Source organism: Simochromis diagramma, unplaced genomic scaffold (genome assembly GCF_900408965.1).
Source record: "Simochromis diagramma unplaced genomic scaffold, fSimDia1.1 OVJJ01000355.1, whole genome shotgun sequence".
NCBI classification, from domain to species: Eukaryota; Metazoa; Chordata; class Actinopteri; order Cichliformes; family Cichlidae; genus Simochromis; species Simochromis diagramma.
This window is the reverse complement of record NW_024387174.1, coordinates 2,112,075-2,137,241: the sequence shown is the minus strand read 5'-3', so window position 1 is coordinate 2,137,241 and position 25,167 is coordinate 2,112,075. Positions and strand designations below refer to the sequence as shown.

Here is a 25,167-nt window from a genome sequence, read left to right as displayed (position 1 = left end):
TGCACAGGGGGTTAATACTGTTAGTACTGAAGGGGCCAATCGCGGTCTTTGTGGGCTGCATCGGTCACATTTCTAGGGAGGTGCCCGTCAGCTTACAGTATAGGGTTTCAGAGCGGGGACATGCCTACTACTTTATGCAGAAGCATGAGTGTCACATCACGCTCCTACATACAGATTTTTTTAATGTTAAGCCCTCATTTCTCCAAATTTTGACAATCTGGGAATAAGGATAATATTAATTCTACCTGATATAAAAATTTCATTTCCGAAAGGTCAGTTTTGCTTTTGTCCAAAGTATAGTATTAGGTGAGGGTTATTACCTACAATGAGTTAGACCTCAGAGGTTACGTCTGGAAAAATTCCACTTCCTGTTCTGACATGTGAATCAATAGAAAGTCTGGACTATAAAAAAAACAAACAAACAAACATGTTTTTTTTCTACAAAATGTAAAATTGGTGTTCAGGAACACAAATCAATAGATTACATTTTGTGAGTGTTTCACAGACTGCTGTGAGACTGTTTTCAGTTTGCTGGTACATGATGGAGGAGCTTTAAGCGAAGGTGTATTAATTCATAACACCCATTTTTCAGCACGTCATTGAAGGATGAAGTGTAGCCTGCACGTTTGGTTTCATGCTGTCAGACTGTGAAGCAACGAGCACTAAATACAACATATTAACACACGTGTGCTGCACACTGAACAGTGCAGACTAAATAAACCCCCCTGTGCGGTGCCACTTCAGAGGACCGGGTGTTAAAATAGTGTCGCTCTGATACTCCTCCTCGCGTTCTGGAACTGTCAGTCATCTCTATAAAGAGCCTCAGATCTGAATCTCAGTCAATGTTTGGACTCTGTCGTCCTGGGAAAGCAAAAAGGGCAGAGCTGCAGTGTTTAATCCCCTAAACATTCCCGCGCTGTGTAATCACACCAGACAACTGGGACTTCGCTGCATCTGCCCCTGCAGGCCTGCAGAGTGACTCCTAAGCTGTTGCTGATGTACATGTTTCACAGCTGCTGGCGTGTAACGTGTGAAACTGACGGAAAATTATGAATCAGTCTTGTGTGGGGCTGGCATCGAAAAGTGGGACTTGAATGGGAATTTCCATCATCTCCTGCTTTGCATTTCCCAAAATGTCAGCGTGTCGCCTTACAAAGAGTTTTTATTTTTAGCTGCAGGGGGGTTTCGTGTGAGCACTGCTGCTCCCCTCTAAGTTTATCACCTGGCCCACATCCCGATGAGGACTGAATCAGGCTCCCTTTGGATCCGAAGCCTTTTTTAAAAGGAGTAGGTGGAGTTTGCTCCTCTCTCCCGTCCCCAGACCGGAGTTTGGGTCAAAGTGCTCGGTGCTGCTGCCCTGGTCTCCCTGACGGTAACCCCAACGATCCTGGTTCCGTTCTGCACAACCACAACTTTTCTTACAACTTAAGTTTGAATCTCAGGAGTCCTGATAATGGATCAGCTCAAGTACCACAGCGCAGGCATCCAGGAGAAGCTGGAGATCGCCGGGATGGAGGATGAGGCCGGGAACCCCATCAGCGCCCTGACCATCCTGTCTTTGCTGGAGCGCGTGGCCAGCATCATCGATAATGTCCAGTCTTCTCAGCAGCGCATGGAGGAGCGTCAGCAGGATCTGGAGAACAACATCAAGACCATCCAGGGGGACGTCCTGAAGCTGGCAAAGGACCACACCGACACCAGCGGCACTGTGGAGAAGCTCCTGCAGAAAACCCGCAAAGTCAGCGCCAACGTCAAGGAGGTCCGGACACGCGTGGAGAAGCAAAACGTCCGAGTCAAGAAGGTGGAGTCCACGCAGGATGAGCTGCTCACCCGCAACAAGTTCAGAGTCGTCATCTACCAGGTCAGCAGAGTTTCTCAGGGTCGGATGTTTAAACGTTGACATATGCTGGTTTAACCTTCAGACACCGATAATTTACAAATAATGCAATCATTCACAAAACTGAAACAACTGCCAAACAGTCATTTTTGGAGTTTTAAGTGTCACATTTCAGCCTGACAACGTCTGATTGGAAGATGTTGGTACTAAAACTATCTAACTGGTACCAGTACCAGTTAGATAGTTGTGCAGAAGCACAAAGTCTCTCTGACGATGACCTCATCAGGACTTAAACAGATTTAGTTAAACAAGGAAAATAAATAAATTTCCAGCGCGGGACATCAGAAGAGTCTATTTTCTAGAATTTCTCACAAAAGTTTTTCAATTTTCTGAATGATGTCATGTCTTGAGAGGCAATAAGCAGAGAAATCTTGAACGTTTGGGAGCCACTAACTCTCTTCTTATTAGAGCAAGCTTAATCAAATGACCAGCAAATAACTGGCACGGGCTGGCTAATTGCTGAATTGAGTAATTTCAGGGTTTATCAGAATTTAAGAGGATAGTTAAGCAACAAAAAGCAAAAGAGACCAGAATAACCACCACAGCAACAACTCTGGAACTGGGAATTCCCCTTTTCTTTTCCAGTGTCCAGTGATTGACAGTGGACTCGCTGACGGTCTCTAGACCTGCATGACTGAGACCTAATGTGCTTTATTAGGACTGCATCTCATTATTCCACACGGAAAAAAGAGGCCAAAGCTCAACCCTTAAATTTGGTGTAAAATGACTCTTTTGTCCTTCGGCGCTGCGGAGCTGCTAAAGAACATTAGTTAAACGGTGGAATGAGTTAAAAAAGCAGATAAAATCTGAATTTAGTCCCCAGAGAAGATCTCTGAGCTACATCCAAATTTTTGTTTACGAGCAACTGGAGAATGATTAAGCATCAGAAATGAAGTAGACCAAGTCTGTGCCAAGCAGCGAGATCTTAACTGGATGAACTCTGACTCGGTTCATTAAGCGGTGGACGCAGTGAGAGGCGCAAGCGTCGATGTGAGGAAATGAAGGGCGGATTAAGTTCAAACTCATAAGAACCCTCGACTCCAAAACATTGGCAATTAATAGAAAAGCATCCTCGTTATGTTGAGAGGGCGCACTTTCAGCCAAAGTGTGGGCGACCTTAATCAGATCAGGTGGATTCACTTCAAAGTTTTAATAAGAAACACTCGACTGAACTCTTTAATTTAGAAAGCACAGCAACATTTACAAGAATAAAAGCTCCTGTCGAGTCTTCCCTGAATGGCTGGAAAAATAAAGCTAAACTATGAGCGTCACTTCCAAGGAGACATGATATTCTAAGGGCACAGAGTGAGTCCGAATGCTGTGAAACAGTCGTGAAGAGACGGCAGCTGGGAGCCGCAGTGCGGTGGGATTTTCTGCTGAAGGAGCTGGTCGGATGATGGACAGAAAATAAAAAAACATTTCTGTGAACTGAAAGATTTATAACGGTGATCAAAGACTCGGTGTTCGTAGCTGCGGGCCTTATAAGTTCAGCTTTTGTCAGATGACAGCTGTGTCGGATTTTAAATCTCAATCAGGAACATTTAGACTGGAGTGCTCGACTGTTTGTTTAGTGATGGTGCTAACAATCAGCAACATGAACTTACAGTCTTGTGTTTAGTCCTCGTTAAAAGGATCGCAGATGTAGATCACAGACTCGTACACGTCACCTACTGACGATTCAATTCAGCTTTATTTATACAGTCGCCTCAAGGTGCTTTATATTGTGAGGTAGACCCTACAATAATACATAGAGAGAAAAACCCAACAATCATATGACCCCCTATGAGCAAGCACTTTGGCAACAGTGGGAAGGAAAAACTCCCTTTTAACAGGAAGAAACCTCCAACAGAACCAGGCTCAGGGAGGGGCGGGGCCATCTGCTGCGACCGGTTGGGGTGAGAGAAGGAAGACAGGATAAAGACATGCTGTGGAAGAGAGACAGAGGTTAATAACAGATATGATTCGATGCAGAGGTTTGTTAACACATAGTGGGTGAAGAAGAAACACCCAGTGCATCATGGGAATCCCCCAGCAGCCTACACCTGTTGCAGCATAACTAAGGGAGGATTCAGGGTCACCTGATCCAGCCCTAACTATATGCTTTAGCAAAAAGGAAAGTTTGAAGCCTAAAACTGAGGCCTCGGCAGGCCTTAAAATAGAGATAGTGTCTGTCTCCTGAAGAGGGGCCTGAAAACCTGAGATGTATAACATTAGACTACAGTACTTTTAATCTTACAATATTGTGTTTCTGTGTCATGATGCTTTCTTCTTCTACTCCACTATATTTGGGATGAAAATGTACGTGTCATGTATTTTAAAGCTTTAGTTTGTGCTTTTTACTCTCATCTGTCCATTTAACAGGATCATAAGCTATAAGATTTAAAGGGCCAAACACAGATAGTGTCAAACATGTAGCCACTGACTGTGTTCACGTTAGCCTAGCTATAGCTCCAGGTAGCACATCACTGTGTGTCAACTAACCGGCTCACTGATCCTCCAAACGCCGCTGGTATTTCTATGTTCTAGTTTGTTTTAAGAGTACTTCAGTCAGAGCGCGGCGCGTCATCGATCATTCAGAGTTGGACCTATTTATTCGGCCTGTAGTGACGGCGTGTTTATCCTGGGTTAGCACAGAGACTTGAAACCTTTAGCCTCATTATTTCTGTACAAAGACAACTAAAAGCCAAAGTCTGCATTTAACTGTTGAAGACAGTTAAAGTCTTAAACTGGGTTGACTTCAAAGACAGTTGGCTTCAGAGCTCGTTCTCACTGGTTGAAACTGGAGTGTTTGTGCTTTTTTAGTGTTTTATGTTTTATGCCAGTGCTACAGATTTTTATTAGATTAATTTTCTTGTCAGATTCACTGTATGAGTTTTGCAGAGTTATAGACGTGACTGACATCAGATCACAGTGAAATGAGTCCATTACAGAGCTGATAAAGAAAATATTTTGTGCCTGTAATCAAAAAGCAGCCTTCACACATTTCCAGTGGGAAGCTGTGGGAGCTGCCCTGCTCTCTTTTCCATGCAGCTCTGCAGAGATAAGTTGAGCAGTGAGTTGCAGGTCCTGCTGTCCTCAATAATGTCTTCAGACTTCAGAATAGTAACCGGAGCTCTGTGTGTGCTGCTAACAGCTGCTGTGGATCCGTGACAGAGGGGCCTATTCTGGGATCACAGCGTTCTCCCTCTTTGCCGGCAGGGACAGGCCATAAACTGCTGTCAGCCAGAGTCAGGCTCTGATACGTCAGCTTATCACAGCGGTCAGGATGTGGCGAGAAACGAGACGTCAATCAACCTGACCGGCTGCTAAAAAGCAGCCAAAGAGATGAAGGATAACAGAAGATAAAAAATCCTGTGAGATGAGTCTGTATTAAAAAAGAGACGGGAGGGCGGAGGGTTATGGGCTCCACTCAACTTTGTTTGGTGGGTTTTGTTCTTCTCGCCTGCACCGTCACATTTCACAGTTCGAACCGCTGAACGCGTCTTCGGCCTGCCTGTGTTTGACGGGCAGTTTGTGAGCAGACACAGTTTACGGTCTTGCAGAGCGAGAAAGTCAGAGTCCTCCAGGTGTCCAGGTCACATCTCTGCGCTGCTGCAAATCTGAGCAGCATTGGGTTGCCATGGTTACAGTATTTAAGAAAATGCTGTGCACGATTAAACTGTGGAAACATTTGGACCTTTTTATCTCTTTGAGGTCGTTTCAGAAGAACTTTTACTCTGGAAATAACAAAAAAAACAGTTTGTGTCTGTAGTTGTTCGTTTAACCTCTGCTTGAAGTCGTTTTCATGTAGTTTTTTGTCTCTTTGTTAACATTTTTGTGCAGTTTTGTGGTCTTTTTGTGACATAGGTGGACATTTTGCATGTTTCTGTGATCATTTAAACTCTTTTTTTTTTAGATACTTTTATGTTTTTTTTTAATGTTTTCAAGCAGCTTTGCATGACTTCGGTGTGTTTTGTGGGTTTTTTAAAAGTAGTTTGTCTTGTATGTTTTGCATGTATAACTGTTCTGCGTGTCTTTGCGGTCATGTGCTTTAATTTTGTAATTTTTTCCGTAATTTTTAAAAATTAATTTTGTATCCTTTTGCATATATTTCTTTTGCTTTTTTCCTCTGTTATAAAAACTACAGAGGGGCTGATTTTAGTTTTTAGTTTTTAGTTCGTACCACACCTATTTAAGTTGTATTGAGACTTAACATTTGCATTATTTGGGGTCGACCCTGAAAAAGGATAAGCAGAAGTGAATGGATGGATTATTTGGGGTGGTGTCTTTTTGACTGACCTTTTCCCACCGACTGTGTCAGTAGACGCAGTTACAGGTTGCTGTAGCTGCTAGCTGTCTGCTTGTTTTCACTTTCTATTCAATCTCTGGTTTGCTGTTGGAGCATTTTTAATGCAGTGTTCTGACCAGACCCATATGGAAAAGATATTTATAAATCTTATAAAGTTTGTATCTGTCTGTGTGAAACTTGTATGAAAAGCACACAAGAGTGAAAACAGATATAAGATCCCTTGAAAAGTTGTATAAATGAAACTTGTATGTTTTGGACACTTCCTAAAAACAATATATGAAAGTAATGAGAAAGTGGCCACTTTCATGAGTAAATCATATAAGCCTGATATGATTCACTATATGAAGCAAGCTAAAGCTCATACAAGTCTTTTATAAGTTTTTTCTATTTCTTTTCCGTATGGGGTAATGCGGGCGCTATGCAGTAAAAACTGTGTTGATGAGTGAAACTGTAATATTTCAGTACTCTCTTATTTGTTACTTTGCGTTAATTAGCAGTTATCTGTGTCTGTGTGATGAACTTATACAGTCTATGAATGTAGACTGAACCAAGCTGGCTAACATTAGCGGCTAACTTAGCACTTAACTACATTTCTGTCTCCAAAAAACAACACGGGAGCTGCCAAAATGCTAACATGAGGCTAAAACATGTCCACAAACCAGTGGACCATCTTCATGTTTCATGTTCATCGTTCATACAGTTCTTACTTTCCAGTGCATCATGGGTAATTTGAACTTATCATGTTCCTCATGAACCCTTTAACCCTCTCGTTTCTGACTGATTTCTGATATCCAGTAATGCATATACTATTATATATTGTACATATATTTATTAGTCTCAGATTTAGCCATTCTTATATTTTGCTTGTTTTACGTTATTTACGGTATTTTTGCACAACTCTGTTGCTTGTGAAGCTCGCACACAAGAATTTCACTCACATGTACTGTACCAGTGTACCTGCACATGTGATGTGACAATAACAGTGATTTGATTTAATTTGATGGTCATTATTAAATCATTAAATCATACAGCAGTTCTCCACTCGATGACCGCGCCCCAGGCTGTGTGCGCACATGGACGATGATTCATATCTGCTGTGTTGTGCGTGTTCCCAGCTACAGTACATGAGATACTGCTGTCCTTCTTCACAGCGAGCCCAGCTGTAGCTCAGCCTGGTCCCGGGCGGTGCCTCTGCAGACAGTTGCAGTGTTGAGTTTCCACATGACCGATGTGCTGTCGTTATTCTGAGGCCTCCCTTCGTCTCCTAATATAGAGCTTCGGCTGCGGCCGTTTAACCAGGAAGCAGCGAGCGCTTTGTTAGAGACGCTCGTCGCCTGCCGGCGGCTGAATGATGACGGGCGGACGGTGGGCAGTAATAAGAAAAAGATAAATGGCCGCCGGTTTACTCTCAGGGCCGCTGTGGCGCGCGCAGCGGACATCAGAGGACAATGTGTAATTTTAGAGCAGCTGATGGCTTTTAGTTTGTGATGTTTCTGCAGGGAGACGATGAGGAGTGAACAAACACGATTAAAGGAGGTCACCCTGCTAACAGGAGGCGCCGCAGCAGGAAGCTCTTCAAACGCCACAAATACAGCTGAGATTTGAACACGTACTCACAGCTTCACTGTGCAGCTTTGTTAACCACGACGGGCCTCATAGTGATCATCAATACTTTGTTTATTTTATTTATTTGTTTCTTTGTGTTTATTTTCCATCCAGTCGTCATGTTGAAGTAATTTAATTTGACTTTTAAGACATTTTTGTGTAATTTTGTGCTTTTACTTTGTTTGTGTTGGTGTCATTGTGTTCTTTTATTATATGTCTATAGTTGTTTTGTGCTTCTCCTTGAGGGTTTTTTGTGTCTTTTTGGTTGTTTTGTGTTTCTTTGTGGTCACTTGTAATCACCTTGTGCCTCTGCAGACACTTTTGGACTCTTCGTGGTTCTCCGTGTTTCTTTTTACCTGTTTTGCGTGTTTCTGTTGTCCTTTGCGTCTCTCTGCTGTGATTTTCTTGTCGTTCTTTAATCTGTTCGCGTGATTCTTGGAAGTGGCTTTGTGTTTCTTTTTAACGCTCACTAGAGGCTGACCCCTGGCCCCTGCTGCTGCACGCGGTAGACCCCGTTCATGATTTAAACGCATAAAGGTTGGGATTCGAGTGCGGCTGAGTGTGTTAACATAATTAAAAGCTCTGATGGTTTCTCTCCGTTTCTTCTTCCTCCTTTACCGGCGAGGTTATTAATACATACTTCGACCCACATTCCCTGCCGGTGTAATTATTGTGTCATTCACAGCGTGCGGATACGCTCTGACGACTCCGCCCTGATTAATGAGTGTCATCGTCTCAGGTGGCCACGGCTTAATTAGGATTAATTGGCTTTCACATCCAAAGTCACCTGTAGGGCGCAGCAGGTGGAGCAGGCCTGCGACGAGCTTCCTCCAGCGGCTGCTCCGTTGTGTCGGCCATTCGAAAGAGTAAAGACGCGAAAACAATTAAAACTCTTGGTCGCTGTAAAACCCGAGCACATGGACACAGGTTTCCATCATGCACTAAGGAGGGCACTAAACTTTGAATGTGAGACATTTCATTCCTCCTTTTCTCATTTATTTTACTCACCAAATTCTCCTTCTTCTGTCCGAAAATACAATAAGTTAGTTAGCATTAGCAAACTAGTAACAAATCAAGCCTCTTTACGGTTTTTAGCACCTGAATTTAAACAATCAGTTTTTTGTGCCCAGAGCTAGCCAAGCAGTTTTTGGCGCCTAAAACTAGCCGAGATATTTTTAGCGCCTGAATTGAGGCGAGAAGTTTTTAGCAAATCTTTCAGTGAGTGAAAGCTAAAATAACAGATCAGCCTGATATGATGGCAAAGCGTGGCACGGACACGTCGGTGCATCATGCAGACGCTGCAGTAACAGCAGAGGGACATTTTATTTCAAGCCACCATGAAAATAATCACAGGAAAGTGTTTAAACACATATTATTAACATATTAACTTATATGTACATGTTAGCCACTTAGCTTAATCTTTGGCGATTAAGGACCCTGCAATGTACTTCATATGAGTTTTTTTTGCTACCAACTTCTGGGCTTTAAATACACTATCGCCCCCTGCTGGTAGTGCATCTTCTGCGTGCATGTCCACATGTCTGCTACACATTTTGCCGTGATCATCAAGTTGAACAGAGAGCGTAATACTCAAAGGTCCAGACTGGTCCAGACAGATCGGTGTCTCGTGGGCGTATGCCACCACCGCCCCTCGTGTCCTGACGTGGACGAGCTGTAAAACACGACTGTCTCTTGGTGGACGGTATACTGCGGCCACTGTTCACATGTGAGATGCTTATCTGACAGAATGAGATGAGAAGTTGTTCGAATCAGCTGTGATAACAGTCCAGTCCAACAGGGACCAGAATTCCGACGTCACCGGGTGGTGCAGTTAGTATTTCTGTGTTCCAGGTGTCGTTCCTGCCAGCCGCTTCCTTGGTTACTCGCCATGTGCAAAAATAGAAAAACTGGATCTTATGACGCTGCCGGTGTTTTCAGAGCTTGTAGGTTGAATCTCACAGAGTATCTCAGAGGAATATCGAGTTTTCTGTGCGAGCTCCCTTCAGCTTTACGAGCAGCAGAGTAATTTATCCTCAGTGGATAGAAGAGACAGATGGATATCAGTTTCAACTGCGTGTGTTTATCCCGAGATAGACGAGGCGCTTTGCTAATGAATGATGACTTCTGCTGCAAAAGTGTAAGGAGTCAAGCAGATTTAAGATTAATGAGCACTTTAGACAGATAAAAATCAAACTCCAGATCTTTAAAGCACATTTGAGATGGATGTCTGTCCTCCACAGACTCAGATGCTTTAACTGGATATGTGTTTCACCTCTATTCATCCAGGACAGAAATAAGAAGTGTTTTAGCCTCAACTAAACTAGAAACAAAAGCAGAAAATCAACATTACAGGTCCTGTTGGGTTGTTTCTCATAAAATCAGTCTCAAGAAAATAAGTTATTTCCATGTGATGTTTTCAGGGCTGAACAAACACATTTAAGCTCTGTTAAAAACTGTAACCACCAACGTGTCTCAATCTAAAGCCAAAATCTAAGTTTTCTGTCTGTAACATGGAAGCGGAAACAAAAGAAATGAACTCTGTGCATCTCTAATTGAGATTAAAATCTCTTTTACACTCAGCAGATGGGACAGTAACACAGAATCATTAAAAACAGGAATAATAAAAACATTCGATAATAAATCTCTAATATTTAATTAACTTTCATTTAATCTGCAGGGTGAGACAGAGGTCCCGTCAGTGGCCGTCACCAAGTCCCCTAAAGGACCCGGCCTGGAGGGGCTGGATATGGAGCCGGACTCTTACGACGTCCCCGCCGACCTCTCCTCTGACGAGGAGTACCTGAGTCTGGAAGAAGCCGACCCCTCGCGAGCTGCTCGACTGAAGAAGTCGGTCATGAAGAGCACGGAAACACTGAAGGCCGCCTTCTCAAAGGAGAACATGAGCAAAACCAAAGATAACCTGGGCACCAAGTTCCACCACCTGGGCGAGAAGGTGATGCCGCCCGAGCGGAGGGAGAAGATGCACCAGGCTGGCGAGCGGCTGAAGCAGTCTGGCGAGCGGCTCAAAGAGAACATCGCCAAGAAAGCTCCAAGCAAGGAGGCCTTCCGCATCAAGCTGAAGAAGGAGAGAGTTGTCGCCGAGGGCCAGGAGGGCGCCGAGGGCCAGGAGGGCGCCGAGGCCGAGCTCCAAGGGAAGGAGAGCAAGCCGGAAGAGGGGGTCACCTACACCGAGGTCGCACTGGAGAGCAAGAGGGAGGGGCCTGTGGAGGAAGCTGGTGCCACCCGGATAGCAGAGGAAGATCACAGGAAGTAGAAGGCCCAAAGTAGGACACATCAAAGAGAAGGTCTGTGATTGGTCGACATCATTGGAGGACATTTTATTTGTCTGACTGTTTAAAGGAAGAAGTTGGTACTGACACCAGAAAATTCATCAGAATATCAACTGGTTATTTAAAAGGTTCGCTAGATATTTAAATCAGCTGATGCACGGAGACAAATTCAGGTTTCTTTAAATCAAAGGTCCATAAAGTGTGAAAGGTGCAGATGAGGTCGAGGTTTAATTGCACAACGGAAACGAAAGACGTCAGATGTTGATGAGAACTTAGAGAAATACAACAAAAGTTTGAGATTTTTTTATCAGGATGTTCATATACAGTATACATATATATATATATACACAGGAGAGGTAAAACTGGCCTCAGCTGGTCTCTGAGAAGCCTGGTGGGAAAAGACACCAACACAGAGTCGATGTCAGGCTGGTTTCAGTGTGCAAAGGAAACCCTGCAGTGTTAGAGGCAACATCAGCCAGCTCTTTAACTTTAAATAAACCAATGACCTCACAGAAGCCACTGAGAAGGTTTTTGAAAGTGTTTATGAGACGTGGTGCCAAGCAGGAAGTGACATATCCAATTTTAGGAACTATTTGTCTAGAGACTGTACATAAAGGATGGACAACGCTGTCCTGAAGCCAATGCAGAAAAAACCTGGATTCTCTGACCAGCAGGGGGCGCCTCCTCTATAAGTAAGCCCTCAGTTTCAGGGGTTTGTGACCTCACTAAACTTCCAGATTACTTTATGGGCTCCGTTTGAAGTCATATTTAATAAAACATTTTTCAGAAAGGAGCTTAAATCATTTAAAGATGGTTTAAAACCGTTTAAAATTTAGTAAAAGTGTCAACTTAACATGCAGAAGAACACAGGAAGTGTTAAGAATGTCAAACATGGAGAGAAACTGTAACATCGGCGCAGTATTTAGAGCTGGAACACTGCCACCTTGTGGTTAAAGTTTTCATTAAATTTTTAAAGTTTTTACAGAAAATACCTTTAAATCTGCGCCAGGCTGCTCAGCGTGAACCGGTTAAAGATACATGTTGTTTTACATCTTTGTTTACAGCAGGTTAAATATTTAAACCGAGTAACCCGTGTTTTCTTTGGCTGCATCATTCCACGAAACCCCCCCAAACTCCCCAAACGGACATCTTTATGGTTGTTTTTCTCCTGAAACAACATCAGAAACTTTGAGACGTCCAAGAGAATTTAAATAAAGTTTGATTAAAGCCGTCAAACGCGTTTCATTAAATATTTTCTAGGTGCAGCTTTAGGTTTAATAGAGGAGCAGATGCAGGATCTGGTGCTAAAACTAATAAAAAAGTTTGCATGGAGTCGAGAGCGGCGCAGCCCCTTCTAGCAGTGACATTAGCCAGACTGTAATTACTGTCTGAAATTGAATGTGGTGGATTTGAGGCAGTCTGAGCTCTGGTGTTGGTGGCTTCAAAGGTTTGTGAGAGATTTTGGCGTATGAATGTTTTATTTTTTGCTGCTTGATATTCATAGGTTCTTTTGAAGTTCAGTGAGCACGCTGAGTTTATTCTCCTGCAGTGATTACTGAGGTCGCCGCCTCCATCAGGATCACAGGATTTAAAGTTTTCCACGTTTCAGTCATCAGATACTCTTTAGAGGCTTTGCTTTCATAGGGCTGCCGTGATACATTAGTGCTGTGCCTTATTTTGAAAATACACTTCCTGTGTATCTTACTACTTATGCTTGCTGAGAGAGTTTAATGCAGTAGATTATATTTGGATTCACTTCTTGCTTTTCTTTTTTCATGTTTGATTACAGCTCAGCTTCCATTTTTACAATAATCAGCCACACGACGAAAAACAGCTGCCTTTGTTCACTTTATTTCATTTTTCTATAAATAAAGTTCTTGTGAAACCTTGTTGCTTTTTCTTTCCTTTGTTATTAAACCTTTATTCATACAGCGTCCACACACAGTTTGGTCAAGTCAGAGCTCTAATTATGACCGAGAGACCAACATCCAGGGCTGAATAATGAAACCTGACTACAGCTGCAGTTCCTCTAATGTCCACTAGAAGCTGTCTCCAGCGATGACTCGGGCCCATTGACTCCCGACCTGATACAGAAAACGTTTGTTTACACCTGCACAGGTGTAACTCACCCAATTAGCTTTTATTTTGGCTTAAAGTCAGGACTGATACTTTGCACTTTTTTTATTTACAGGGTTTCTTCAATGTCTCCGTACCCTATTCAGCCAGCTGTACGGTAAAACACTACATTTAAATGTGTGACACTGTAACAGAATGGGAAAAACACCACCGTGATTTGCTCTGTCTCCACTTTGGGTCCCTTCCTTCTCAACAATCTATTAATCAGGTCATCTCGTTGAGACTGAAGACATCTTTTCAAGAGCGCCCTGAGAAGCATAAAGCATTTATAATCAGGCAAACAGTTTGTAATTAACTCAACAAGGACACATCAGTGAGTGAAAAAAGAAAAAAGTGTCAGGAAACAATAATAAAGTTTTATGAACTCCACTGGGGGGGGCATAAAGGACTCTAGTCTGCCCGAGTCTTCTAAGCAGATTAAATACAGTCATATAAAACAGATGCAGGCCAGCAGGAGAACAGGTCGGCCTCTACGGTGTTAAAATCCATAAACTGGGAATGCTGTGTGACTTTGGGTTGTCACAGACAAAAGACGACCAGCGTCAACAATCATTACGACATTTTTGGCTTCAGAATGATGGTGCTAGACCTCACAGCTCAAGTTTAGTTAGTTTAGCCATCAGGTTTCTCCTGGCTTCCACACTCCTGCTGCCAAGGTTTTATCAAAGTTTTCATTTCTACAGTTAGAACTGCGCGCATTTTAGACACAAAACCTCACATAAACATTAATCATTTCCCAGCAGTATGAGCCAGCGAGACAATAGAGTCTTCCGTGGACCCCGGGAAGACCAGCTGCTGCACCGCTATAGCTAACGGAGATCCTGATAAACTGAACTTTCACTTTTATCATCCGCCACACAGACGTATTCAGGGTTCACTGTTCAGCAATGAACATCAAGAGATAAAGTTCTGTTGCACCTCCAGCACAGACATGGCGCACACGTCCACTTCAGCCACTCTGTTTAGCCGAGATGCTACACCTCCGCTAGCTTAAAAGGTAGGTGAGTTGTAAACAAATACGGCCTCTGTACTGTTGATATGAGGAGAGAAGACCAAAAATATTGTTTGCATCGGGTTGAATGTTAATTTTGTTCATTGTTAATTGTTAATTTCTGCTGTAAAGTTGCTCATTTTTAAATAGAAGTCTATGAGCAGTGACTCACCTTTAAAAGCAGCCTCTAGTGGACGTTAGAGGAACTGCAGTGTTGATTCATTTTTCAGCCCGATGTGGTGGGTCCACTTCTCCGGCTCTTCCTTGTTTGTATTCATGTGAAAGCTTCAGATATTTTTCTTTAATTAAAAACTTAAACTCCATTCAGAACTCCATTAACTCATCAGGTTAATGCAGGACAGCTCAGATGGATAAAATCACTGCTGAGCTCCATCGGTCCCTGTGGGCAGATTACGATTCATATTGCTGTAATTAAATTTCTGACTTTCATCAGGTTTCACTCTTTGATGCTCATATTTTTACAGATGTATGATTTTGTCAGTAATATCTGTTTAACAGAAGCTCTGATCATCCCTCCTCTCTGATCGCAACTGTCTGTGGCTCAAATTAAATCACTGCCGGGACGTCAGCACCGGTAAAACAAGATCGCTCAACCGAGTCAGCAGAGTCCCGCCGAGTCACCCCTCGGCCGCCGCCGCCGGCCTCCAAATGAAACGCCAATCACCACGCTTCGCTCCAGAGGGGATTTACAGTGCGACTCGTCTCTGCGTGGCCAGAGACCGCTGCAGTTTGTCAAGTATGAATTTATTACATTTATTACAAACCCCGGGGCTCTTATTTCCTAAAAGAGTCCAATCAAACTGACCGGCTGCAACACAAACCCTGTAAAGATGAAGGACGATCAAAGAGGCTCTGGATGATACAATTATCTGTAGAGTGCATGCCGGTCAGAGCTTTATTTTGAAAGGAAAACATTGTTATTTCATCTGTCACACGCCGACTGAAATATGTTTTGTTCAGCTGAGGAACTTCGAGGCTCTTGGAACAAACCAATTTGTGAACAAAGACAAAATTAGAGGCCGAGGCAAACGGTGAGCCTGCAGGCAGCAGCTGATACCTAAAAACTCCAGGATCAGGGAGAACGTTTGCAAAGCCGGTCAGTCCCCACAGTCCGACAGCACGAAGAAACACGTTTACAACCTGATACAAAAAAGTTTTGCTGATTTAAATCTTCATAACAAAAAAGTCTGATATAAGTGGTGAAGTTTTAGAAGTTACACAGAGACCCTCACCAGCGGTCACAAATGCAAACAGACGAAAGGAGTCTTCTCCTCGGCTCCGCCTCAGAGAGAGCGATGAGCTCGGACATCCGGAGGGAGCACGGAGGCAAATCCCCGAGTCAGCTGAGGCGGTTCGGGCACATTATTGGGATTCCTCCTGTGCGCCTCTCACCCATTGACTGTAGAAACTGCTCTCACCTACGTCCAAGTAGGTAGTCCAAGTTTCACCTGCTGGAGAGATTATCCGGTCGTTAAGTGATGACGTGAGTGAATCCTATTTCCGGGTCTAAAGTAGTCTGCGTTTAATATGGCTTTTGTGTTGTTAACATGTTTAATGTAATGTGTTTTCTTCTATTTGATCTCAAAAAGCTCCTAAAACAGTCAGTGATCCCTGTTGACCTCCCTCGGCTTTTATTACCGCTAATCATTTATTTAAGCTCAGTTTTTAAAACCTTAGGATGTAACTACAGCACAGCCCATGCAGCAGTATATGAATGACTAACCTCGTATTGTGGATGGATTATCTCAGTTGTTCTCCTGGCTGAAGTTTGGTCCTTTTACAGCATCCTGCCATGCGATTACATTTGTTCCTGACCACCGAGAACACTCACGTTAACTTTTATCGAGTGGAAAAAAAGTTATCTTGTTTATATTATGCTAACATAGCTGTGTCGCTAGCGGTCACGTAGCACATCATTATATACCAGCTAGCCCAACTTCAGTAACCCTACAAACGTCACTGCTGTTTAGTTTTCTGTCTTCATTTACGTTGGAAGTGATAACAGAGCTGTACGTTTTAATTTGTTTCCGAAACCCCGCAGTCAGGACATGCTATATTGTATTTAGATAGAAGCTAGCGAGCTAACTCCCTGCTAACTTCTAACTCCGTTAAATGTCATAAATTCCGTTTTCATGGATGCCTGGATGTTAAACTCAATTGTTACACCTGGTAGAGCAGAACGCTGATCATTTTATTAAAGATGAAAGACTTTAGACAGTTTTTCAACTCTCAGTAATGCCATAGTGATCGTTTGATATATGGACCTGCAGCGGAGTTTAGACCCAGACACGGCTAGTGACGTCAGACTGAACGACCGGATACTGAGGTTTCTCACGTGGCGTCATGCACACATGCTCGCAAGTTGAAACAACCGCTGGTTGCTATGGAAACACATGTATTCTCCCGCTGGTTGGCAGTAGTTCCTGGAGGCTTCTCTCATTGGGTGAAATCAGATTTTAAGATTAACTGCTTTGGTTGTCACGGTTACTTTTGGTTTCTCATGTTTGTCTGCTAATACTTGCTAACTATTAGCCGACCAGTCTGCAGACCTAAGTTCAGCAGTGACTCACAGCTGGTTGGGGAATCCTGGTTTCCATCATCACCAGTGGCTGCTGAGTGGTCTGTGTGGGGCCTTTTTCACCATATCCTGCACCAGTATTGTCACACGTCGAAGTTAATGTAACACAGTTAGCGGTTACGTTTCTGCAAAGCCTCAGCCTCTCGTCTGAACTGGGAGCTCCTATAAATGCCCCAGGAAGAACTGGAAGAGTGCATCTGGGAAGAAGGACATCAGGAACACCCCGTATATCCTGCATCCATCAAAAAGCTGGCTGGATGAAATTTCACTCATCATAAATGCTCTGTTACTGTCATTAACCACAATTAAGTCCCATTGTTTATCATCACTTTGTTAGCCAAGTCACCCTTTCACAACCTTTCCGTTTATATTTGTTGCGTTTGTTCCTTTTCTATGATCACATCTGTCGTCAAGGAAACGACACAGAGGTCACCAAAACACTGTAAATCTAACCTGTGATGGTTTGGAGTTGTAACAGCTGGTGGAGCTTTGATTAGCTGCCAGTGCTGCGTTACAGTGTTGAGTGGGTGAGTCTCAGTGTAAATGAGCTGCAGCGGCTCTGTCTAATTTCAGCGCTGCTGCTTTTCATAACCTTGGCAAACTTGGCAAGCGATGACTCCTCCACGTAGAAATCAGCCCACACCCGCGGAAACCCGCGCTTCGGCCACGCTTCACCTGCTACCAGGTTGCCACAGCAACCGTACCCATCAAAGTTTTGAGAGAAGTGGAGCAAAAACGGCGGTAATTAAAACGCTCGTCATCCGGGTGATGTGTGACTGTGTGTTTCTCTGCACCGTCTCTCCTCCCGCGCAGCTTCACCGATGCCAAAAACCATAATTTTGATTTATTTCAGCGCTTCGGAGAGAAAGAGACGGAGACGCCACTCTGGAGCGATTGCACTCGGCTCCATCTGTTTGTTATGCATTAGCTGAGCACAATTGAGCTCTTCAAGCAATCTGTTGAAGAGAAACGGCCTCGGGTGGAGTGCGGGGAAGGAAAAGAGGAGTTCCATTAACACGTTTTCATTTTCTCCTTCAGAGTGCGAACGCTTCTTCTTCCTCCTCTGAGCCAGAAACTCTTGAATAGGCTGCACTGGTTTTTCCTGAGGACTCTCTGAGATTGACTTGTCAAATGTGTTCTTTTGGCGCCGTAACATGCGTTCACAGGTAGGATTTACATTTTGTACGACGGGGGTGAAGTTGAAGAGCTGCGCCGGATTTAAGGCTCCCTTCTCTCTTTTATTTCGCTTCATGTTTCAGGTGAAAAGCTCTCAGGCTACGATGTAAAGTCTTACTTGAAATATTCAGTCACTAACGTTTCCCCTTTGTTCGCCGTGACAGCTACAAGGCCACACACGAAGAGCAACCGACTGACGAAGGCGGTGAAGAAAGGAAACTTCCTGCACCTTCAGCAAACACCAGCGCCAGAAAAAAACAGTTCTGTCTTCAATAAATTACGAGTATACACTGAAAGTCTGCAACAGAAAGCTCGTATAGAGACAGAACAGGAGGAAGAGAGAAGTATTTAAGCCTCAGAGTGATGATAAAACCACATTAACTGCTCTGTTTTCACAGCATCGATTTGGCCTCAGCGCAGAAGCAGCAGGTGTTTAATCTGTCTGGATCCATATCTGAGAAATTATAAAGTGTCGCATGATGACTGCAGAGTGCTTATGTCCACACCGGCGGCTTTTCCGCACTGTTTAAATACATTTACGGTGCGAAGGTGAGCATCCGAAATGTCACTGACGATCCCTCAGTGCACAAGAAAATCTGTAAAACAACTTCAGTAAATTAAAGTAAATGTCAGAGCTGACGTTTACTTTTTCACTTTGACTGTTTGGAGTTAACGGAGCTCCGAGTTCCCTCAGAGAACCAGTGTTATTAATGAAGCCTGTGGTTGTTTAAGCCGCAGTCACACCGGCCTGAGAGCGCTCGATGCCACGCTGCACCCCAGTTATTGCAGTTTTGTATTTTCTAATTAGGTTTGATTTATTTTTTTTTGACTTTTTGTTTTTGATTCGGTTTAGTTTCAGTTTGTCTCCAGAGCGTTTCACTTTAGTTTTTACCTCTCAGCTGTGAAAGGCTGACAGGATGGCAACCGCCAAGTTTGTGAACGCGTTACTCGAGAGGTGACGTACGATTTTAAAATTCGTACCACAGCTGCATCTAGTAAAGTTTGAATCAGGTCAGTCTTTGAAAGTCCCCTTGCATTATTAGATTTATACTAGGAGCCTGAGGGTGGTTAGTTTGACTTTTTCTTAGTTCCAATATTAGTTTTAGTCTTTTTAACTAGTTTTAAATGGAGAGCAAACATCAAAGGCAAGATTTGGGAAACAAGTAACTTTTTGGAAACAGCTGACTCACAGTTTTGTCAACATCAGAGTGATTCTTATTAAGCTAACAGATAATAAAACTACATTTATTTCCTTTATATTTTTAATGTTATTTTAGTTTGTTTTCCAGATTATTTCAGGCAGTTTTCATTGTTTTTAAAAGTCTATTTTTTATTTTCATTTTATTTAACTAAAAGGTTTTATTTCACATTTAGGTTTTAGTTTCGTATTATTTATAGTTATAGTTCTATTATTATAATCTTTACCTTACAATATAAAGCACTTTGAGACAACTGTAGTATTGATTGAGACATTACAAATAAAGTTGATTTGAATTGACCTGTTGCTTATAATAACCTTGCTAGCGACTGACACGATCCTCCTGAACCCATTTCCCAGATTTCAGTGAAGGTGTCTGTGCTTCTGTGCCTGAGGCCTGAGTGTTCGAGTTAGCGTTGGCCAAGACAGTGATGAGACATGAAGTTTGAACTTATTTTGGATTTTCTCTAATCCACACGAGGTCACATACAGGATCAAATATGCATAAACACACTAATATTTAGTTAAATGCTCCTAAGCATTCTTAAAAAAGCAAACAGTAAGATAACATCCTGGGTGTCATTTTTCAAGTTAAGTTATAAAAGCATTAAAAAGTGTTTAATACATAAAACAAAATCAAATATTACTTTTTTAAAACCAGTTTAAATATCAGTAAAAATAATAAATTGGAAAAACCTTACATTTAATAAAATATTAAAAATAGAAAACGTAAAAAACAGGGGGGACATGCTTTTTGTTGACATACTTAAAATAATATATATACATACAGATGTTTTTTATCATTATTATAACCAGACTATTTCTGTTGTTCAATTTTATATTTATGTTAAATTCAGTAATGCATCAGATTTGTAGCTTTCTCAGGTTAATATTGGCATCACTTGGCTTCCATACGGGGAGTGCAGAATTATTAGGCAAGTTGTATTTTTGAGGAATAATTTTATTATTGAACAACAACCATGTTCTCAATGAACCCAAAAAACTCATTAATATCAAAGCTGAATGTTTTTGGAAGTAGTTTTTAGTTTGTTTTTAGTTTTAGCTATTTTAGGGGGATATCTGTGTGTGCAGGTGACTATTACTGTGCATAATTATTAGGCAACTTAACAAAAAACAAATATATACCCATTTCAATGATTTATTTTTACCAGTGAAACCAATATAACATCTCCACATTCACAAATATACATTTCTGACATTCAAAAACAAAACAAAAACAAATCAGCGACCAATATAGCCACCTTTCTTTGCAAGGACACTCAAAAGCCTGCCATCCATGGATTCTGTCAGTGTTTTGATCTGTTCACCATCAACATTGCGTGCAGCAGCAACCACAGCCTCCCAGACACTGTTCAGAGAGGTGTACTGTTTTCCCTCCTTGTAAATCTCACATTTGATGATGGACCACAGGTTCTCAATGGGGTTCAGATCAGGTGAACAAGGAGGCCATGTCATTAGTTTTTCTTCTTTTATACCCTTTCTTGCCAGCCACGCTGTGGAGTACTTGGACGCGTGTGATGGAGCATTGTCCTGCATGAAAATCATGTTTTTCTTGAAGGATGCAGACTTCTTCCTGTACCACTGCTTGAAGAAGGTGTCTTCCAGAAACTGGCAGTAGGACTGGGAGTTGAGCTTGACTCCATCCTCAACCCGAAAAGGCCCCACAAGCTCATCTTTGATGATACCAGCCCAAACCAGTACTCCACCTCCACCTTGCTGGCGTCTGAGTCGGACTGGAGCTCTCTGCCCTTACCAATCCAGCCACGGGCCCATCCATCTGGCCCATCAAGACTCACTCTCATTTCATCAGTCCATAAAACCTTAGAAAAACCAGTCTTGAGATATTTCTTGGCCCAGTCTTGACGTTTCAGCTTGTGTGTCTTGTTCAGTGGTGGTCGTCTTTCAGCCTTTCTTACCTTGGCCATGTCTCTGAGTATTGCACACCTTGTGCTTTTGGGCACTCCAGTGATGTTGCAGCTCTGAAATATGGCCAAACTGGTGGCAAGTGGCATCTTGGCAGCTGCACGCTTGACTTTTCTCAGTTCATGGGCAGTTATTTTGCGCCTTGGTTTTTCCACACGCTTCTTGCGACCCTGTTGACTATTTTGAATGAAACGCTTGATTGTTCGATGATCACGCTTCAGAAGCTTTGCAATTTTGAGACTGCTACATCCCTCTGCAAGATATCTCACTATTTTTTGACTTTTCTGAGCCTGTCAAGTCCTTCTTTTGACCCATTTTGGCAAAGGAAAGGAAGTTGCCTAATAATTATGCACACCTGATATAGGGTGTTGATGTCATTAGACCACACCCCTTCTCATTACAGAGATGCACATCACCTAATATGCTTAATTGGTAGTAGGCTTTCGAGCCTTTACAGCTTGGAGTAAGACAACATGCATGAAGAGGATGATGTGGACAAAATACTCATTTGCCTAATAATTCTGCACTCCCTGTATAGACGGTATAAAAATAACACAGTGAGGCGGCCTCAGTGATGCCTGCCTGTGATACTGTGAAAAAGACGTCAGAGAGAGAGAGAGAGAGAGAGAGAGAGAGAGAGAGAGTGTGTGTGTGTGTGTGTGTGTGTGTGTGTGTGTGTGTGTGTGTGTGTGAGCTAACAGCTCTACCTGTCAGTCAACATGATGGCTCATCAGCTGTGAGAAAGACGGCGTTTTCTTTACGAATCTGTCGTTTTTCAGACGTGACACCTTCCGTTAGGCAAATGAGCGGCGCCTCGATGGCGGAGGATAGCTGTGAGTCAGCCTCACATCTGCTCACACAGCAGAGGCAATTACCAGCATCACACCGCCTCCTGCTGCTTCCCCGTTATCTCTGACCTTTGCTGACCTCTGTCAGCCAGCAGTCTGAACTACAGCTCATAACCACCAATCAGTTTTACAGCATGCAGCAGCTCCTCCAGCTGTTTCATGTTAATAAAAACTATACATCTGTGCTTATTCTTTATCTTATAAATCACTCATATTTAGCAGGTCATTATTATACACTTATTATAAATGTATTAGTTTACCTTCACTTTATTCTTTAAACTGCATTTATAGATGATTTTTATTTAATTTTAAGTGTTAAACACACTGTATTTGATCCTGTTCTGTTTTATTTTAAGTCTACATTTTTTTAAACTATGTGAACTAATTCATTTTTAATATTCTTAATATTTTGACATTCTTTACATTTATTTTGTTTGCATTTTATTGTGTTTTTTAAACTTTTGAAAGGTCCGATAAAAGCTTTACTATTATTTATTATTACTTATCTGTTGAATTCTGACACGTTCTGCTTGACGAGATGGTTGAGATGGCGCTTTTAGGTGAAAGTTAAAATATTAAAATGTTGGTACAATGGCACAATCATTGACTTGTTTACCTTCACATTTAATCAAGATTCATTTTCAGTTCTTTTAGGATTATTTCCGCTTTTTGGACAAAAATCATGTGACCTTTATGTCTTTTAGTCACAAGAACTAGTAACACATAAAGTCATATTTTTATTGATCAAAATCAGTCATGTTATCCTCAGCTGAACTCTGTAGTGTTAAAGATAGTTAATTGATTGCCTCCTTTAAAATAACTTTACCACCACCAGGGGGCAGATGTTTTCAGACAATTGTTTCTGCTCTTTTTTTTTGCATTCTTCTTCTTGGCCCAACCACATTTATATCCTCATAAGACCTTTTATTTTTATATTTGTTTGGGTTTTTCCTTTTGCAGCCTTTCATTGTCAGTCAGAGCGTGTTCTTAACGAATCTCCTAAATGTTACATTTGCTCACTGCGCCATCTTGTGGTATAAATTGGTATCACATGAACGTGCAGCCTGGTGCTTGTTTGATTTAAGTCAGTACTTAAGCTTGTAAAACGCTAAAGTACCGACTTCCAGTTCAAGTATATAACAATGTTTTTGTCTTTTTAATGTGCTACAGTGACACAAAAACTATTCAGCCTCTCCGGCTTTTTATCAGCACTGTTAACGTGTATCATGTCTTTAGTTTTTAAACACTGACAGTGTAAATACAGCCCACCGTCTCCCAGACACCAAATATCCAAACACTTCAGAAAAGATCCACAGGACATCCAAGCCCTCAGATCAGGATTTTACATAGTGAGTGATCCTAAGCCACCCAGCAGCATACTGCAACATGCTCTGATGAGTCTCGATTTCTGCTGCTGCATTCAGATGGTGGAGTCAGAATTTGGTGTGAACAGCATGAAAGCATGGATCCATCCTGCCTTGTATCGATGGTTCCAGCTGCTGGTGGTATGAAGGTGAGGAGCACACGGTTAAACACCACAGGCTGGTTCCAGCTTCTCAAACTGATGAAACATAGGTGTGCAGCAGCTGTGTGACGCTGTCATGTCAACATGGTTATAGAGTGGCGGATTCTCTATTTTTAGTTACTTCCTGTTTTATTTTGGTAGTTCTTTGTCCCCATGATTCCATTATTCCTACCAAACAGCAGGAGCGCAGCGTGGAAGTCAACCAGACAACTCGGAGGCTAGTCGGGTAGGTAGGACAGCAGGCCTTTATTTGGCATCACCAGTAACAAGACCACACAATCCAGGTCTCCACGGCTCTACACAATCTGCCCACATATGTGTCGGGGGCAGGTAGATGCCCACGCCAGCCTGTTACAAGGGTAAGGTCTCTCTGATAAGCAGGTGAGAAGAGAGCAGCGTGCTCATCTGTAATGGCTATGCGCATGCTCACTCCCACTCCCACAATAGTGGAACGACACTCCCCTACTGTGCCATGATAACAGTTGTTACAGCACGCAGGTGGCTCCACTCCCTCCGATTAGTCTCACTGTGTATAAATGTCTAGTTTTCCCTTTGTTGTGTGTGTCGTTACCGTTTGTCTCTGTGTGTTTGATTGCGGTTCTTTATTTCTGTTGCTGTTTTGAACGTTCAGATTTCTTGCACTTTATATTTTTGGACATTGAAAGCTTCCTCCAGCGTCCTGCACTTTGGGTGCTCTCGCCCTCCACACGAGCTGCTGTTTGTGACTCTTCTTCTGCAGACAGCAGAGATTTTTGTGTTGTTCACAAAGGTGTCGGTCACACTGTGTGCTGTGTTGTTGGTGTTGACTTGGTGTGCATGCAGCCCCAAGAACATCGTTAGATTCAAAGTCCTTCTACAAGCAGCACATTTCTTCCTTCAGTTGTTCAGCAGCAACCCTGAAACACACTGGCTGTTATTTTTAATCCTTATCTAAATTAACTTTCATTTCATTGGTCAGCGGGCATAAAAACGACACGTCCAGACGATCCAGTCAGCTCTGATAAAAATCTCTTGACTCTTTGCCCACAAATAAACTTTTAAAAGCTTTTTTCTCTGGAGGTTTGACTCCCACCACCTTTGCTGCTGTAAAATCCTCCGTTTAGATTTATTTCAGTATCTCTGTCTGTAATAATGTCTCTGCTGCCCTGCACAGGTCCATCACTGTGAGCTGCTCAGTTTAACCCGCTCTAACTGTCCACTATTACCTTGAATGACACGAAGGTATTTTATTTTAATTTGGTATCAAAGACATTTCTTAATAGGAAATGAGCATTAGGACATTACATGTAATCTTCAAGCTTCCAGTTTATCAGAGGCCGCTCGCAGATCAGTGCTTATCTCTGAAAGAAATCTCCCGTCGTCCTCGCCTGTCCTCTCATTTCTTTATCTCTCGCTGTGAGCTTATCACACACAAACTTTTCTCTCTCTGTTAAACAGCAGCTGTAGCTCCAGCTAGCAGACAGATTGTGTGCAAAGTTACTTCATTTATGCTCTCAGCAGAGTTAGCTAGACGCTGAAGTACCACAACCAAAACTTTATTGTTGTCCTCCCACGTGAACGCACGTCAGGGATGAGGAGGGGAAGGATGTGCAGGTGTGCTCTGAGCTGGAAGGACAGGTGAACTTTCACATTTAATTTCTCTTTAAGTGAAAGAGCCAAAACATCATTCA

General features: G+C 42.5%; 1 protein-coding gene across 1 annotated transcript; it reads left to right on the top strand.

Moving 5' to 3' along the window:
• The first annotated feature begins 817 nt into the window (after positions 1-817).
• cavin4a (caveolae associated protein 4a) lies at positions 818-12,969 on the top strand. The gene is made up of 2 exons (XM_040049425.1): positions 818-1,861; positions 10,468-12,969. Exons 1-2 carry the CDS (start codon positions 1,454-1,456, stop codon positions 11,062-11,064), a joined length of 1,005 nt encoding a protein of 334 aa, XP_039905359.1. The 5' UTR covers positions 818-1,453; the 3' UTR covers positions 11,065-12,969.
• Positions 12,970-25,167: the final 12,198 nt, after the last annotated feature.